General features: G+C 38.3%; 1 protein-coding gene across 48 annotated transcripts in view; it reads left to right on the top strand.

Annotated features, from left to right (window-relative positions):
* The window catches only part of LOC111188173 (protocadherin gamma-C5-like), a 96,492-nt gene extending 78,973 nt beyond the window's left edge, over nt 1-17,519 (top strand). For 38 of the 48 annotated variants that reach the window (XM_049474762.1, XM_049474754.1, XM_049474753.1 and 35 more), the window contains 4 exons: nt 929-987; nt 3,938-3,991; nt 10,446-10,543; nt 14,645-17,519. In XM_049474762.1, coding sequence (XP_049330719.1) covers nt 929-987; nt 3,938-3,991; nt 10,446-10,543; nt 14,645-14,904 — 471 coding nt within the window. In that variant the 3' untranslated portion in view covers nt 14,905-17,519. The remainder of the gene's footprint in view (nt 1-928; nt 988-3,937; nt 3,992-10,445; nt 10,544-14,644) is intronic. The other 10 variants (XM_049474784.1, XM_049474782.1, XM_049474781.1 and 7 more) reach the window with 1 other exon arrangement.

Genomic DNA, 17,519 nt, shown 5'->3' with positions numbered 1-17,519 from the left:
ACTCACATATAGGGAAAACAAAAGGCTTGTTTTTATTTAACAGCATGAGGATATTAATAATTCAGTCTTCTAGTCTTTCTTCAGACTATTTTTCTTTCAGACTAGTTTTTACTCTCTTTTTCTCTCTCTGTCAATATTTTTTCCTCCTTACCCTGTATCAGCAGTTTATTTAAGCATAGCACACCCATAGAGATGGAGAAGTTAAAATTTTAGGTGGAGAGGATGAGTAGGGGAGCTTTTATTTCTCTATAACCCCTCTATAACCCATTTGTCTATTTTGACCATGCCTTTTAGTGTATTCTTGTACTGTTGTCTGCATTTTTAAAGAGATTTTTAAAGAGTCTCTCTGCAGTGCTGTTTTAGTTGTATACTGTCCTATATGCTTCCTGTCCACTGAGCATGTCCTGTGCTCTCAATATAAACACAATGGCGTCTTTGTTTGCTGGCTGTGGTTTTGCGCACTCACTCAATTAGCGCTAGCGCTCATTTCCCGGGTCCAGAAACAATTAGGGATTGTTTTTTTGGTGTCTCTGTGTTGCGCTTGAAGCCCTACAGCTCTTTACTACCCCATAGCCTCAGAGCTGTTATCGCTTTGAAACAGAAGGTTAAGTGCTTTAGATCAGGGGAATTGCAAACAGACAGATGTTAGGGAGCTTTCTTCATCTTGCAATCAATGCAGACTCTGTTGACACACACAAACTCCTTGTCCTCTTTGCTAATGTGACCTCCATGCCTTTTTGTCTCCTGATAATTGAGTGAGTGAAAGTGTACAGAACTGCTATCCAGAATAAAATGGCTGCCACTGCTTACATACTGCCACTGCTGCAGCCCCATAACCTGATAGCACCAAAATTCTAAACATGTACATGCACATGTAAGTTGTATTTAATTTCCTGAAGTTAAAACGTATTTTTTTTTCTCTCTACAGCAAAAACCCCCTAACACTGACTGGCGTTTTACCCAGAACCAGCGGCCCGGACCCAGCGGGTGAGTTGATTACCATAGATTTGGATTATGCAAATGTTTTGGATGTGAAATACACGTACACACCCTTCTAACACTCATTCGTTTGCATATCCAAACATATGAGCTTTTGCTCATACCTTAACATTTTGCACATTCCATGTTCATCCATGTTGTTGTTGAAAGTTGATTCTTTGACTGTTTTCTTTTATCAACTACTGTAAAACTGAAAATATTTTGATCCATGTTCAGTTTACACTGGTGAACAATTTGCTTGTTGATGAGGACTGATATCACTATAATGATATTGTTTATGGGATTGGTAAGCTAGTACAGACATTGTCAAAAATATTTATACATGACATTGGTTTTCTTAAAATAATGTAAGTAGTCTTTGATATTACAGTTCAAACTGACAAATATTTGCAAGTAGTTTTTGACAAACTGTTTTCAATCCAGGTTCAACTTATGGTATTGGCAAACTGTGTATTTAGTTATTTTGACTGGAATGTTTTGTTGATATTTATTAAATATTACAAATAATTTGAGCTTATACACCTTATTTTATCAAACTTTTAGAAGTGTGTTAAAAATCCTGTATATGGTAAGATAGCCACTGTGTCTTACATAAGGCCTCTCTGAATCTACCAGTTTGCTGAATGTTAAAATGAGCCCAAAGCACTGTGAAGAGATAAAGCGATGGGAAAGGGCGTGTAGGGGTGCCCTTGTTGTGTAAGGGAGGAGCTCTGAATGTGTGTGTGTGTGTGTGTGTGTGTGTTGGCTGATGAAGCAAAGGTCGATGTTTGCTCATCAGAGTTCACAGCAGGAGGGAGGCGCAGAAGGGATGGCCCAGAGGCAGAATGAATATAAATATCTGCCCATTCTTCCTCCCTCTCTTTGTTTTAAAGTCATTGTTAAGACGAAATTACGGCATCATATGAAAAAAAATTATAGGTTTATAGGTTACCTTTTTAAAATGGTATACATAGATTTCCAGATATAAAAAATGTAATTGATCAGCTAAGACATGCTTGATTATTGTTTAGTTGGCTAATAAGGAAGATTCTATGAGATTATGTAACAGCTGAGCATGGTCTGAGGCAAGTATGTGATGACTCAGGCCTGACTCAGGAGTTTACACCATGCTAACTGATAGCTTGAAGCTTTCATCACTTATTAGCTGTATTATCCTTGTAGGTTCCAGTCAAAATTAAAGAACCAAGCTTGGCAGACCAGCTGACTAAGGAACTGTCACTATGGTCTGAGGATTACTGAGGATTATGATTGAATTCCGGATCATGCTGCTTTGCCATCAGCAGCAGCCAGAGTCAGAGCGAGCACAATTGGCCGTGCTATCTCTGGGTGGGTAGATGTCCCTCTCTCCTCTCATCACTCCTAGAGTGATGTTGGGTTGGTCAGCACAAACATCTGTTAGCTGATGTATGATGTAGAGTTGGGTTCCTGCGCTATCCTTTTGAGTGCACTGGCTATCCAGTGATGATACATCATTGGAAATTTTTGTCATGTGCTGGTCTTCACCCCTCTAGCATTGTTGGGAGCAATGCTAGTGATAGGGGGAGTTGATATGGTTGGTCGATGCCAATGACCACATCATGTAGGAGACTAGGGTTCAATTCTCAGTCTGGATGACTGTGTTGGGCAAGACTCCTAATACTTTATTGGCCCACATCTGTAATAGGAATAACCTTATATGTGGCTCTGGGTAAGAGCATCAGCTATATGCCATAAATATCTTATATATCATATTTTTTCTTACTTTCATTATACAAAACTGAGAAAGACGTAGAGAGAGGGCAAATAAAGAGAGGTATTTTGAGAAAAAGAGAGCAGTGAAGGAGAAAATTCCTTTGAATAACCACTCCATCAGATTACTGTGTGTTGACTAAAATGTCTGCTGTCTCACAGCACCTCCTCATTTTTCTCTTTCCAATGTGATTCTGATTCAACACAGAGAGGTAGAGCGAGAGAGCGCGCGCGCGAGAGAGAGAGAGAGAGAGAGGATGGAAAATTGGAAAGTAAGCTATGATGAGGCCCAGAGTAAGTGAAAAAAAAAGAAAGAAAGAAAAACTGGAATGTCTGAGTCATGTTATGCCATGTATATCCCCCCAGCTCTAACTGATTACTGCAATGGCAGAAAGAGCCACTGGGAATACTGGGATCTGTGGATGTGACTTGTGACAGCAACTTGCAGCACGTCTTTCCAGTCAGTTAGCAGTTAGCCAACGGCGTTCGTCCTCTTCTCTTTTGCCAGCTAGCCCCGGCGCTCAAGCTGCAGCAATTTTCACAACAGGCATTACACAACATGCTTCTGCCAGAGAGCGAGACCTGTTTAAAATAAGCCATTTGGAAGAAATTTAATCTCTGTGTTTAGTGTGAAACGTCAGCCCTGTATATGCAGCAGTGGAAGAGCTGTGCAGTTCAACAAGAGCTGGGCTGGAAGAGTATTTTCCAGGAATTCAAGGTTGTTTAAAGGATAATCAAAGAAAGGAAGACTAGAGGGAACATTTAGGAATGAAGGATCTGGCAGATAAATATATGTTTAAAGATTCTCAAAGAAGAAGAAGAAGAACACATACAGTCATATAAAGTTCACATATAGTATGTTAACATTACCAGACTGAAGTGGCTCAATGTTACATAGATTATAGATCATGCCTTTTTTGTGTGGAGTGTTTGGAGGTTGCTGTGTTAAACACTTCTCACTCTTTTTCTGTACTATGGTCAAAATAATACTCCAGTTAAGTGAATAAATGCACTAAGAAAAAACATTATTAAGCTAAAATCCAGCTCTCCTTTTAGGATTTCTAGATCTTACTCCCATCTAAGAAATTCGAGAATGCTATTTACATGACTACTTGACATTTCAATCAGATAACTGCAGTCATCCAGTAATAAAACCTCCTCCCATGAAGCAGAATGCTTCACAAATGGTGTATCACTGATCTTGTTTCAGTCACTACTTGTTCCAGTCCAGCCCCCCAAGATGGACATCGTCCCGCAGGCTGAGGTACAGAAGTGTAGAGTAGCGTAGGATGACATATATGCTAAACCCCCCCCTGTGTTTTTATGTAGTCATCCCCTATCAGCTTTCCCTGCTGAGACTTTGATCCAGCTGTAGCGTGTGCTGTGCGTAGGATGTAGCTTTGGCTTGGGTCACTTGTAGGCTTCTCTTTCATATTCCTCGAGTAGCAGTCGACGTGGGTGTGGTGGAGTAGAGTATTTGATGTAGAGTGTAAATGCTGTCCTACTGATCTAGTGCAGAGGTTCTCAACTGTTTTGAAGCCAAAGATGCCTTTTTACAGTAAGTGACAAAGGAATATGTGCCTTCACAGCTTTTATCTACAAACAACCAACAGCTGTTTAAATATTGTGGACCAATAAGCATGTCTATTTGATGGGTGAACAAGCTCTTCTCTATTGATGTGAACCACTTTTGAACCACCATAATAAAAATAGATAAATAACAGTAGTAGTTAATGTGTTTTTCCCAGGAAGTCAGCAACTGTTTTAGCAGTATTTGCCCAGGTGTCTGTTATGGAAGTTTTAGCACCATGTATCCTGGCAGTTAAGATATCCAAATAAATTATGTCCCAAGCGTTAGTATCCATTGATGCATGCTTAGAGAGTGGGGAGGCTGCCACCGTAAAGCAAGGATTTTGTTTAGCAGCAGTAAGGCCAGTAAGGGACACCTTTTTTAAGAATATCTGGTGATAATGTTTTTGTACTCTCCATTAAAAAAAGAGGTTTTGTTTGGTGGTATAATGGAGAAATTTGATTTTTTACACCAACCATCAGCCTCATCCCACATTGCTTACCACAGAAGCAAAACCCAGCCCAGCAAAACCCTCCTACTAATCAATTCTGCCCCCCAAGTACGTTTAGTTAACTGTGCTGAGAATACTGGAACCCACCTGGTTTGTAAGGATTCAGTGCAGAACCATGTCCAAGTGGAAAAGCCATTGAAACGGTTACCCTCAATACTCAGGACTCTATGGCCCTACACTGGAAAAGTTGCTTGTGATGTCTCTAAGAAGAAAAAAACACTATTTGTTTACTTTTCGTAACTGCTTACTTCTGGCCAGCAGTGCGTGTGTGTGTTTGTATGTGTGCGGCTGTTTGTTCACTCTATCTGACCGACAGCCTGCAGTCTTGACCACAGGAAGTCATTATCCAACCACAGTATATGATAATGCTGGCCAGAGGAAGTGCTATCTACGGTCAGAGCGGTGCAAGGCTAATTAGGTACAAACGAGGCATCTTATCCTCAGTGACAGATTCAGTGGAAATGGGAAACTCATCATGACAACAAAGTGTCCCGTCTCCAACTTCTGTCCTGAGTGCTAGTCTGGCATCAGATATGCTGTCTTAACTTATTTTACTTTGAGTTGAGAGAAGAGAAGTTGAAAAAAGAGTTTCTACTGTGATAGTTTTTGCAGCGATTTGAACTGCAGCTGTTCTGTATTTTAGTTATAATCCTTAGGGTCAGTTTCTCAGACAGGGATTAAGTCTAGTCATTCAATGGAAAATCACTACTTAAAATGGTCTGAAGTCCAAGACTAGACTCAATACCTGTATTGGAAACTGCCGCATAAACATCAGCACAAATTACACTCCAATAATAAATGACCATTTTGGTGAACAATGTTCTATAACTAATAGGCTTAGCTTAGCATCATCAAAACAGGTAGGACTCACTTAGCTTTGCGTACTTATGCTATCCTATTGAAAACTTGATCGCCATATGTTAGTGCTAGCCTAGCTAATGCTACTATTGTTCAAACAGTGTCTGTCCATGATGGACCTTCCCATAGTTACATTACCGTAACCAGTAGTCTTTAACCCATATCTTCTGAAAGAGGACATCACTTGTGAATCGAAGTTAAGTTTAGTTTTCTACTTACAGTAAATCTCGTATTATTGTGTGGATTAAACTGACCCATTTTAAAGTTTAAAAATGCAGAAAAATATGTTTGCTCATTGTAGGTGCATGAAACATTTTCTCTTGGGCTTAATTAGTGTAGGGAATATGCAAATAAAAAGCAACCAATTTAATGTTTATCTTATGCATGTTAATAAACAGTATTTTTATATTATAGACCTACCCTTCCGGCCAAAAAAATTAGACTGAGGATGTGTTTTGTTGTTTTTGTGAATTATGACAAGTAATCAATGACCTGTAAAGAGATAAAAAATTGGATTGCATGGATTTCAATGTTGATTATGTTTATACTTACTTGACAATGATTATGATGAAAAAAACAATAATTTGAACTACTTTTGGAGTCAGTATGACCTGGCAACATTGTTGCTGTTCTCTTTAGCTTATCATAACAGTAGGGTTAAGTTGATTAGAAAGACTTAGAAAACAGGATATTCAGGTGGAAAACGTATGTGGGTAAAATGTGAGGCTGTATAGTGTAAGTCCATAGCCAGACAGAAATTTGAATATTTTTTGAGCCTGTACATGCAAACAGTAAGCAGATAATGACTGGTGTTTTCTATTTTTCTATTAATGAGTGATGAGAATAATTGACATTATTGGATAGTGGTGCAATTTTCTTTGCCAGTGGTACACAGTTGCATTATGTATGATATGTCAATGGACTTTGCTTAATACCTCCCACCCCCTAAAAAAAAGAACACTTTTAAAGTTGTATAAGTTGAGTAATTAAGAGTTCACTTGTGGGCTGGTGAAGTTAGAATTGGTGAACCTGATCTGGATGCAGTTGTTTGACTGGAGCTGCATGTTCGTATGGTTAGAAAGGTCCCAGTGTGTGACTGTGCTCAGGTCTGCTGTTCATCAGTCCTTGCAGTGCTGGCTCGAAGCCCCTGTCCCCTGCCTTCCCTCATTTTGGCTCTGTGGGTTTATCCCGCTCTCAGTGTTGGCAGGCAGAATCTGGCAGCACCTCTCCTCTCCGCTGTGCTTCATTCCAGCATCTTCTCTTGCATGATGTTTTTCTTTCTCTCTGTCTCTCTCTTTCTCTGTGTTCCTTCTTCCTCTGAACGTTGAACTTTTAAACCTTCTTCTTTAGGCCTTGTGTTTTCTTTTTCTGGTCTTTCCTATAAACAGTCCATCAGTGGTGTAACATTTTCTGCACTTTTCATAAGTAGCGTTTTTCCTCTGGCTGTCCTTCTCTTCTTTCCTTAATCACGTCCTGTATGCAGATGTGTCCTCTGTTGGTGAGAGTAATTGTCTCCTGGCTCCCCAGAGAGAGTAAAACTGTGCGGTAGGCCTGTTTTATGACTTTTAGGCTTGTATAAAGCAGGAAGTGAGACCCCACGAGACCTTTACTTCCTTTTAACCCCTTTCAGTAAGCCCAGGCCAGAGAGAGAGACAGATGGAATTGAATATTGTGTTACTTTTTTGACATGTCCTTTTAACTTTAATGGTTCAATGTGACAATCACCTGAAGGGACATCAAGGATATGTGCTTATTGTAAAAGAAATTGCAAAAAATGAGCACCCAGAAGAAAAGGTCCGAATGCAATGCTGTTTAGAAAAAGATAAAGGTTACCAGGAACAATGATTAAAAAAAAAATAAAATGATGGTCAACTCTTGGGACATATTTATCGTACTTAAAATACAAAAGGAGTGTGTAATTGTGGAATCTGTAAAAAAAAACACCACTGTGTATGTGAGAAAGGGCTCATTAACTTCACTGACTAAGAGTTAAACCTATTTCTCTCAATACAGAGGCTCCAGATGGGGGGATTAGCAAAGTTTGGTCATTTTAGTACAGAAGCACATTTGGTCCATGAAGCGGATCTGTTTGGTCCTCCAACCAAAGTCCCTTCAAATAAATATCTGCAGCAGATATGTAACCTAGGATCTTATACTGTACAGAGATCAGAAAATCATTAATGAGAACTAAAACTATATATATTTTTTATATAATAAAAAACAGAGGTATTGTATCCTAAGTGGTTGCTATGGTGGTGTAAAGTGCTTGCTGTGGTGTTGCTAAGGGGTTATTAAGTGGTTGCTAGGCACTTGCATTGTAATCTCAGTGATTGGTATGGTGTCTCAGGTGGTTGTTTTGGTACCCATGTTGATTGTTGGGTGTTACAGGAGTACTCTTAACATTATTTAATTTGAATGGTGCAAAATCTTAGCAGCCTATTCAGTCTTTTGGAGAAAAAAAAAAAGAGTTTGATGAGGGTGGGTGGGTTTGATCAATAATAAAAGCATGCTTTGAACAATTAGCCCAAAAATCTGGAGTTGGAAACTGTTTATATCTTAAAAACTGTGAAATAAGTTAAATGGCAGAAATCTGGATGAAGAAGAAGGTGCATTGCAAAAATTGACCATTATAAAACACAATTTAAATAATAAATAATGTTGAGACCATTGGAATAGTTAAACAGACACATCAATATTTCATAAAACCATTATGATTAAACAGCTGTCTGCATTTATCTTAACATTTGTGTTTTTCAGTGCAAGGAAGTGTTTATTTAAATGTATTTATTTATGTATTTATGGAAATTTTGCACAGTTCTGCCAATTTAATCTGTGCACAACAGATTTTAGAGGAATTAGTTGAATAAACAAATCTGATTATAAAGACAAGGAACATGTGAAACACGTCATTTGATTAGATCTGCAGCAGAGATGTGAGGGTCATTGTTGTAAACAGATACATAAAAGTTGTTTGTGACCCTTAATGCTATAGCTACACACATTCACCTTCCCTCAACAGCTGGAAGAAGCAATGTGCTGTAGAGTTACAGACTGTCTAAGAGAGGTTGTGCAAGTTTTATTACACTCTATTATTTTCTATGTTGTCTTTGGATAAACAAAAAGACTAGATTGCAGCTGTAGGTGTATGAACGTACGTTGGATAAATCTTGATACACCTGGCAACCTTCTGTCATTAATGGGTATTAATGCAGTGCGTTCAGCAGCAGGAACACACTGCCCACCGGTAGTGCTGTAGACTTTAGGAGCTGTTTGTTCTTTGTGTTGATGTATTTAATATGGATTGTGAAAGTGCTGTAAGCTCTAATTGAGTCGTTAGGTCCATCTGCTTCAGGCTGGAGCTGCACGGTAACTCTAAGCCTGTGTAGAGCTGAGTGATTCTGTATGTTAGGTGTTGATGGAAAAACCAGGCCTTGAAGTGCCTGAAGTGTGTTTACTACTGGTAACCAGGAAAGCCACCATTAGAGGAGTATGTGTCCGTATCTCCTAAATCTTTGTGTGTGTGTGTGTGTGTGTGTGTGTGTGTGTGTGTGTGTGTGTGTGTGTGTGTTGGTTCTCTAATGAGGTGAGTGTTACGGAGATCAGGGTACTTTTGCTTTTGTTCTCTGTAGATGCAAATTGCTGAGTTTAAAAACAAGTCTTTGAAGCTCAATTCAGTCCAGATGGAAAAGCTCTGTGTGTGTGTGTGTGTGTGTGTGTGTGTGTGTGTGTATACTGTGTTCTACTTTCAGGCAGCTGTTAGCTCTCTCTGTTTCTGGTCTCATTAACTTTTCATTTTACAACATGACAAGGTTCAGAACAACAGGGAAGGTGAACGTTTAATGTGATGTGTGTGTGTGTGTGTGTGTGTGTGTGTGTGTGTGTGTGTGTGTGTGTGTGTGTGTGTGTGTGTGTGTGTGTGTTCATACCAGTATTTACATAACTGTAACTATGTAACTATATATGTACGTGTGTTTGAGAAAGGGAGAAATACAGAGAGAGAGAGAGAGAGAAAGAAAGAGAGAAACAAGAAAAGGAGTAAAAAGCAGGAACAAAGAGAAAAGAGAAGAGCAAGAAAAGTGAGTGAGAATAAAGTAAGAATGAAGAGAAACAGTGAGAAGTAAAAAGTTATGGAGGAAAACGGAGAAGAAAAGAGACAGACTGAAGGAGAGGAAGACAGGAAAAAAAGAGAAGAGAGATCAGAGAAAAAGAATAGAGAAATCATAGAAAAAGTAAGGCAGGCCAAAAAAGGAAGAAAGAGTGTGAGACAGATAGAGAGAGATAGTTAAAGAAGAAAGAAGAAGGAGAAATGAGAATGAGAGTGAGAATTAGAGAGGGACCGAAAATAAGAGAGACAGAAATGAAAAAAGAAGAGACTAAAGAAGAGCGTAAGGATATGGTAACAAAGTGGGAAAGGATGAGATAAAGAAAGTGAGGGATGGAGAGAGAGATGGACCACATTAGTAGGGGGTTAATATCATCAATTTTAAAACAATAAAAAAAATCCATATTATAATAATCTCAATTATATTCATGTTTTATTGAATATTACCCACCTATACACACCCTGGATTTTACTCCAGGTTTCAGCAGACTGTCAGCTCTTATTACTGAAAAACTTATAACACACACACACACACATACACATACATATTCACACACACACAAACACACATACAGATTTAAGTAGTGAGAACAGATGCAGCTGTGGTGTTGAGGAAAGGAAAACAAAATGGCCACCGTTTGCTGACTCCTATTCCTCTCTCTCTCTTTTTTCTGCAGAGCTGCTGCCACCCCAGAGGTTGCTGTGGGAACAGGACCCTGGCCCAACCCCCCCACTGAAGCCGAGCAGCTCCAGGCTCTTATGGCCGCCGCCAATGGTGAGAAACACACTCTCACTCAGTCTCTCTCTCTGTCTCTCTCTCTCTCTCTCTCTCTGACCTGTTTAGTGATTGCTGGAGGGGAGAGAGCAGCTGCACTCATTGATAAAGCCTACTCTGTACTCATCAGTACTTTTTTATACCACACACACACACACACACACACACACACAAAGCCTCTCTGTTATTACACAGAAACATGTCGCTTCTGTCAGGCAAAAACCTTATGTATCGAAAACAACAACTTTATAGGAAAAGGAATAGACTTTAACTTTCAGTGTAAATCAATGTAAAAAGATTTTTTCCAAGTCACTTTGGAACATTTCTAGTGACAAAATGTAAAGAATAACTATTAAACTCACATTATGTCGAAAAAGATGTAAAGCTGTAAAGATTTTGCAGGACAGTGATGATGAGTTCACCTACAAATGCTGCATTCGCATGAGGCTTTTTTTCTTGCTAATCAGGAAAGAGTAGGCTGTTACATCACTTTTTAATATGATGTGAGTCTGGCAGTTCTTCCTTACATTATATCAAGGTTTCATGATGAGTGGACCAATAGAACTGCTTTAAAATGACTTTTAATGAAGCATTTTTACTTTGATTGTTCTTGTAACTTTATAAGGACCATTTTTGAGAGTTTTTGCAACAATCTATTCTTGTAGTTCTTCTAATTCTTTAACTAAAGTGCACGTGCAGTCTGACCTCTATCAAACAGTGTGTGTGTGTGTGTGTGTGTGTTTCTACAATAACAAGCCACAGTGGTACAGAGTTTCTACTGTAGACCTTATTATCAGCAGATCTACAGAGGGCACGTGTGCAAGTAAAAAGACCCACATGGACAAACACACAGTGTTCAGCCTACCGTAGCATTTCAATCCTAATCAGAGCAGAAGACAGCTCATTTGCTTACATCACACAATGTCATTCTCTCTCTCTCTCTCTCTCTCTCTTTCTCTCTCTCTCTCTCTCTTCCCATCTTTATAACTCATTCCTTTTCTCTGCTACTGTGACTAAGCAGGCATAATAATTCTAGTATGCACACATATGCACAAATTATGAAAAGCAAAATTGCAATAAAGCACTTTTTGTATTTGGCCAATAAGTTAAAACACTGTATTTATTCAGTACTTTATTTTAAGTCATATTATTTCAGTAGCTTCTAACCTAGACCCCTGTTGTGTATCGGCTACTGTATAGCTAGGTAAAAGTTTTTAACATTACTTGAAATACTTGGTATTTGATTAGTACCTCTTTTCAAGCTAGCTGTTTTACAGCTGAAAGATACACGCTGTACAGGGCTAGGACATTAGCTGAACTAACTAAGCCTTAGCATTTGTTTGTTTACCAAAGGACAGATTGGCTTTTTCTGTGTAAATTGCATGCACATATGACTCAGAATGCATTGCTGGGATCAGTGTATGACTAAAAGTTCCATGCTGAAGTAAATCCATGATTAGAATAGTAGAACTGCTATGATAAATGTATTGTGGCAAAAATAAATCATTTTGCTGCATCTCTAATTAGAACCATTGCATATTAGAACCACTGCATGGCTCTCTCTGCACTTTTGGGGCAAACATTGGCAAACATTCCTGGCCAATTTGTTTGGAGACGTAGGCTGGATTAATAGTGCCAAGTAATTTGAGTCATGCTGAAGAAACCGCCGTCATTATTTCCATTGTTATTGCCTCAGTGTTCTCCTCCAGCAAAGCCTCTGGAGTTTCCAAGAACTCACACTTCACACTTTGTCTGAAGTACCTATGACCTGTTCTGTTTCAGAGAAAGAGAGAGAGATATAGAGCAGAGCTGTAATCCTATAGGGTTCTTACTCAGTGAGAGTGAGGTTTGTTTGGAGTATAAACTGACATAAACCTATGCAGTGTTCTTTTTTTCCTTACTAGAATTCCATTTTCTTAATTTAGGAAACCCTCACACTGTGTTCGGAGCCTAAAGCAAGATTTACATGCATAACATTAAGCGAAGCCTCCTGCAGTTTCAAACTCTCAGCCACATCTCAGCTTACTAAAACATAACTTGTGAAGGAGTTAATCACAACACTGATTTTTGATAACTCACAAAATAGCTGTATTAAATGATCAAAAATAAAGTAAAGTAACCAGGAAAATATTAAAAAGCTTAAATGACCATAAAAAAAGAAAATGTCCATAATTAATTTACCTATTAAATTATGTGTTATGCTTTATTTATGGTTTACAGCCATCTTTTAGTATTCTAAACATCTTTTAATTTTCAGGGTGCGTCTCAATTTTTTCAAATGCCCGTATGTATTCTAATATTGTGATATGCAAACAAACAAATAATACCATATTTTTAATGAACAGTCAAATCTTAGTATTGTTATTTTAATTTGTAATTTCTGCACTGCATCCAGTTAAAAATGTTAAAAATATTGTCAGGGTGCAGCAAGGAGATGCGGAGAGCGGACGCAAATGCAAGTTTTTTATTACCAACAATTAGAAAATAAAACAGAACATGGGAACATAAATACAATGTGTGTGTGTTGTGAGCGTAGTTGGGCATGGTGCAGAATGGGGGAGGAATTAAAGGGCAAGCGTGAGTTATGAGCCAGACACTTCATCATACTGACACTAACAGCATGGAGAGTAGAAACAGATGAAAACACACACATGCATTCATGTACCCTCCATCTGAGCTCTGATTTGCAGTGACCTCCCATGGGCTTTACATACATATATTTCACAGTACTGGACCTTTTCCTGCATTCCTTCCTTCCTTCATTCATACTCACAAACACCCACCTGCTTCCTCTGCTGCTCCAAATAGACCATACTGTAAGTCTGCAGCTGAAGGTGATTACTATAACAGATACATCTGTTGAAGGTTGTTTAAATGATTGATTTATTGATTGATCGACCCAGTTTCAGATTTTTTTTTTTATAATATTGTCTTCTAGACCAGTGATTTCCAACCCTGAACCCTGGTTCTGGAGAACCCCCTGCCCCACCCAATTTGGTGGTTTCCTTCTCTAACACACCATATTAGTAAAGTAGTTGGATCATGTGTGAAGGGAGCAGGATAACCACCAAGATCCCTTCCACATATATTCAAATACTTAAAAAAGTGATATTTTGGTACATTTTGTGGTGTTTCATCCACATTAAAACATTGTTTTTGTCAATGAAAATTGATCTTTCTAAAAACAATAACAATATGGAGCTTCATGAACACACTGAGGCAGGGTTTCCTAGGAAACCACTGTCCTATACTTCAGAACATTTGCAGTGTATTGTAATCAATCAGAATGACTGTTATGGTATACAGCTCTGAAAAAAAAATAAAGAGGTTACTTCAGTTTCTGAATCAGTTTCTCTGATTTTGTTATTTATAGATTTATGTTTGAGTAAAATGAACATTGTTGTTTAATTCTATAAACTACAGACAACATTTCTTCAAAAATTCAAATAAAAATATTGTTATTTAGAGCATTTATTTGCAGAAAATGAGAAATGGCTGAAATAAAAAAAAGATGCAGAACTTTCAGACCTCAAATAATGCAAAGAAAACAAGTTCATATTCATAAAGTTCATAAAGAGTACAGAAATCAATATTTGGTGGAATAACCCTGTTTTTTAATCACAGTTTTGACATGTTCTCCTCCACGTTCTTACACACTGCTTTTGGATAACTTTATGCCACTCCTGGTGCCAAAAGTTCAAGCAGTTCAGTTTGGTTTGATGGCTTGTAATCATCCATCCTCCTCTTGATTATATTCCAGAGGATTTCAATTTTGTAAAATCATTTTTAAGCCGCCTCTTTTTTTTTCAGAGCTGTATATGGTCCCCTTAGTTTCTTTATCAATGGCAGGGAGATGTTCAGGGTTCCTGGAAGATAATGATTTAAATGTTGGTCCTACCATTAGTAAATTTATTGTAATGACACATCTATCAAAAATTGAGAATCCAAGAATGCATAATTGGCTTTGTCAAAGTCAAAGGATAAGGTATAAATGGATTGAATGTATTTAAACGTATTGAATACGTATTTCGAATTATGTATTTCGAAAGGAACATATATTTAATTGACTAATAGCTCAATGACTGTTTTTTCTCTCTTCAGAAGTGAGTGAGGCTACCAACACTCTGGGTCCGGGCACCATGGGCTTGAGCACCCGCTACAGCCCGCAGTTCACCCTGCAGCACGTCCCCGACTACCGTCAGAATGTCTACATCCCCGGCAGCACGGCTACGCTCACTGCCAACCCCCAGCAGCCCCAGCAGGCCCTGCCCCCGCCTCAGGTCTCTGCCGCCCAGCCTGAACCACCAAAGGCCCAGACACCTGCCAGCAAGAAGAAGTCCACCAAGAAGGAGAAGAAGTAAAGATTGAGAATGAGACAGAGGGGTGGTGCTGGATGAGGTAGACAGTGAGGATGGAAGGAGGTAGACATAAGAAAGCAGATAAGAATGGATAGATGGATGGAAATATACCTAGAGAGAGAAAAAGAAAGAGGTGAGTTAGGGAAGAACATAGCTTACTCTTCTCTTGCTGCTTCAGAGATTGGTGAGCTTTGGTGCACTGAACTTTAAAGGATGTGGAAAAAATGAGAAGAAGGAAGTGAGGAAACATCAGTGTATCAATGTGCACCTTCCTCTGGAGTTCTTTTGTCTTCTTTATTATTTTGATTTTTGGTTTTGAAACACTTTTTTTTTGTTGTTACTCTCTTGACTTCTGACTGTGGTGGGTGTGTGCAAGAAAGACAGCCCACCGTCTGTTCCAGTCCTAGCTTTCATTCACTGTATTCCCTGTATTATACCACGGCTGATTATACAGTATGTGTTGCGTATGATAGGATAATTTTTCACACAGAGATTTAATCACAGTTCCATTAGACCTCTGGTCTAGCTGAATGTTTTAGAAGTTGGGAGAGATTTTACTTTTTTTTTTTTTGTTGTTGGCTTTGTTTTGTTTGCTGTTTCGTTTTGAAGGACAATACTTTGACGTGTATGGCATCATCAGGTGTATAACACAGTGCTTTTGTGATGGTGATCTTGCTTTTACTTCTTCACTCTGAGGGAGAGGGTTAACCTGTGGTGATCATCATGTTGAAAATGACTTATGATAGTAATGATTATATTGATGATAATTTGATTTGATGCTTTGAGTTTTTGTTTTTCTTCTTTTTTTATATCCTGTGCTGCATTTCCTGGCCTTACCCAGAAGAAAAGTGTTGATTTTTGTAATATATCACTTTGATGTTTGATTTGATTCTGATGTTTGACACTTTTCTTTCTTCTTCCTCAAATCGTTTCCTTTTCAGGTAAATAAATAGCTGTTGCTGTGCCTAGGCTACCACTGATGGAATACATGAAATCTAAAATCTAACAAAGTATGTGAGGGTTCAGCTTTTAAGGAATATAATACAGGTAATCCTTTTTTTTTTTGCATGACGCATTTTAGCCAAACATCTTATAAATCTAAAGCTAAAACTAGGAGTAACTATGCATTGCTTGACAGAGAAGAACCCCTTGAGATCAACTCCATTTGTAGCATCAATTGGATGTTAGAATGAGAAGATGAATAATTGCTCTTTTCTAAACGATCCATTGTGTCCTTTTTTCTTTTTTTCTTTAGTTTTTGAGCTTGACTCACTTCTCCATTAGTGAGTTAGGAAGTTTTTTTAAATAATTTCAAAAGCTCTTCAAATTGTGCTTTCACCAGCCCAGTGCATGCGTAACTTCTAGCCTTGTGGCATGCTATGTGTTCAGAGCCAAACACGATACATGTACTGTAACAGAGAAAGAGAGACTGTATCATTAATTACATCATAACATTAATTACCAGCTGCCTGAGAGTACAGTAGAGCCAAAATAAGATCTTTCAGAAACACTGGAAGTGTTTCGCTTTGACACCATAAAGTGTTCAATTGTTGTTCTGAGCCCTACAAGAGTCTCCTAAAAGTATCTTTATCTTAAATAGATCATCTTAACTGGTGTAGAGAGAGTGAGTGTACAGTGTGATGCTCACCTAACAATTTAAGAACAGTCTTTTGGTTGTTTAAGTTAAGATACTTTCAGGAACCTCAGTTCAGAATGATGATTCAGAATTTAGTGACCCAACAATCAACAGTAAGCAACAGCAAGCTCAGTCCTAAAGCCACAATCATGGAAGTGCCACTGAGAAGGGGCAAATAGGACATTCAGTCCAGTTCCCAAAGCTCCACTCAGCTGGAAATCCTGATCATTTACCCCATACCTCCCATCCGTCCACTCAATGCTAAAAAATCATGACCTGTTGTAAATAGATATCAGTCAGTATACAGAGTAAGATGCGTTCACTAAGAAAAGTATCCAATAAGATTTCTAAGCCTGGAACACAGGCTTACTACTGGAATGTGTTGCATTACTTTTGTTTTTTTTATAGTAAAATGATGGGGAAAAAAACAAACAAACAAACAAAATAACTAAAAAAAACAATGTTCTCAGAGATGTGTTGCAGAAGTAGTACTTTAGCACATGAAGGCCAACACTAACTCGATTGTAAATAGAGAGATTAACTTCTAAGGATTTAAAAGAAAGTGGCACACACGTAGTCTAGAAACTTGTGAAGTTTTTTGCATATATTTTTGTGTTCACATTTTCTTTTCTCCTACTTTCTTCTCCGATCGATCACTCCTAAATGCATAGACGCAAAAATAACAAACCTCCTAACTTCCTGTAGCCTTTCCTTTTCCTTTGTGATTTCTATTGTGCATATGTGCTAGACTGCTTCCTAATGTCTATATGAAGAAACAAATATAAATATTATCTATGTGTGTGTGTCTCTGCCAATGCCGTAATGCTCTGTATCCCACTGTAACATCCCTCTTATTAAATGCTAAGACTCCCCCTCCCCCTTCTCCTCAGTGTTACACTTATTTTATATGCTAATATTTATATTGCTGTTTTATTTTCTCTTGAACACTGACATTTCAAATAAAAAGTTATGAAATCATTAA

This window comes from Astyanax mexicanus, chromosome 2 (assembly GCF_023375975.1).
Source record: "Astyanax mexicanus isolate ESR-SI-001 chromosome 2, AstMex3_surface, whole genome shotgun sequence".
NCBI classification, from domain to species: Eukaryota; Metazoa; Chordata; class Actinopteri; order Characiformes; family Acestrorhamphidae; genus Astyanax; species Astyanax mexicanus.
The sequence above is the reverse complement of the archived record's forward strand: the minus strand, read 5'-3'. Positions and strand labels throughout refer to the sequence as shown.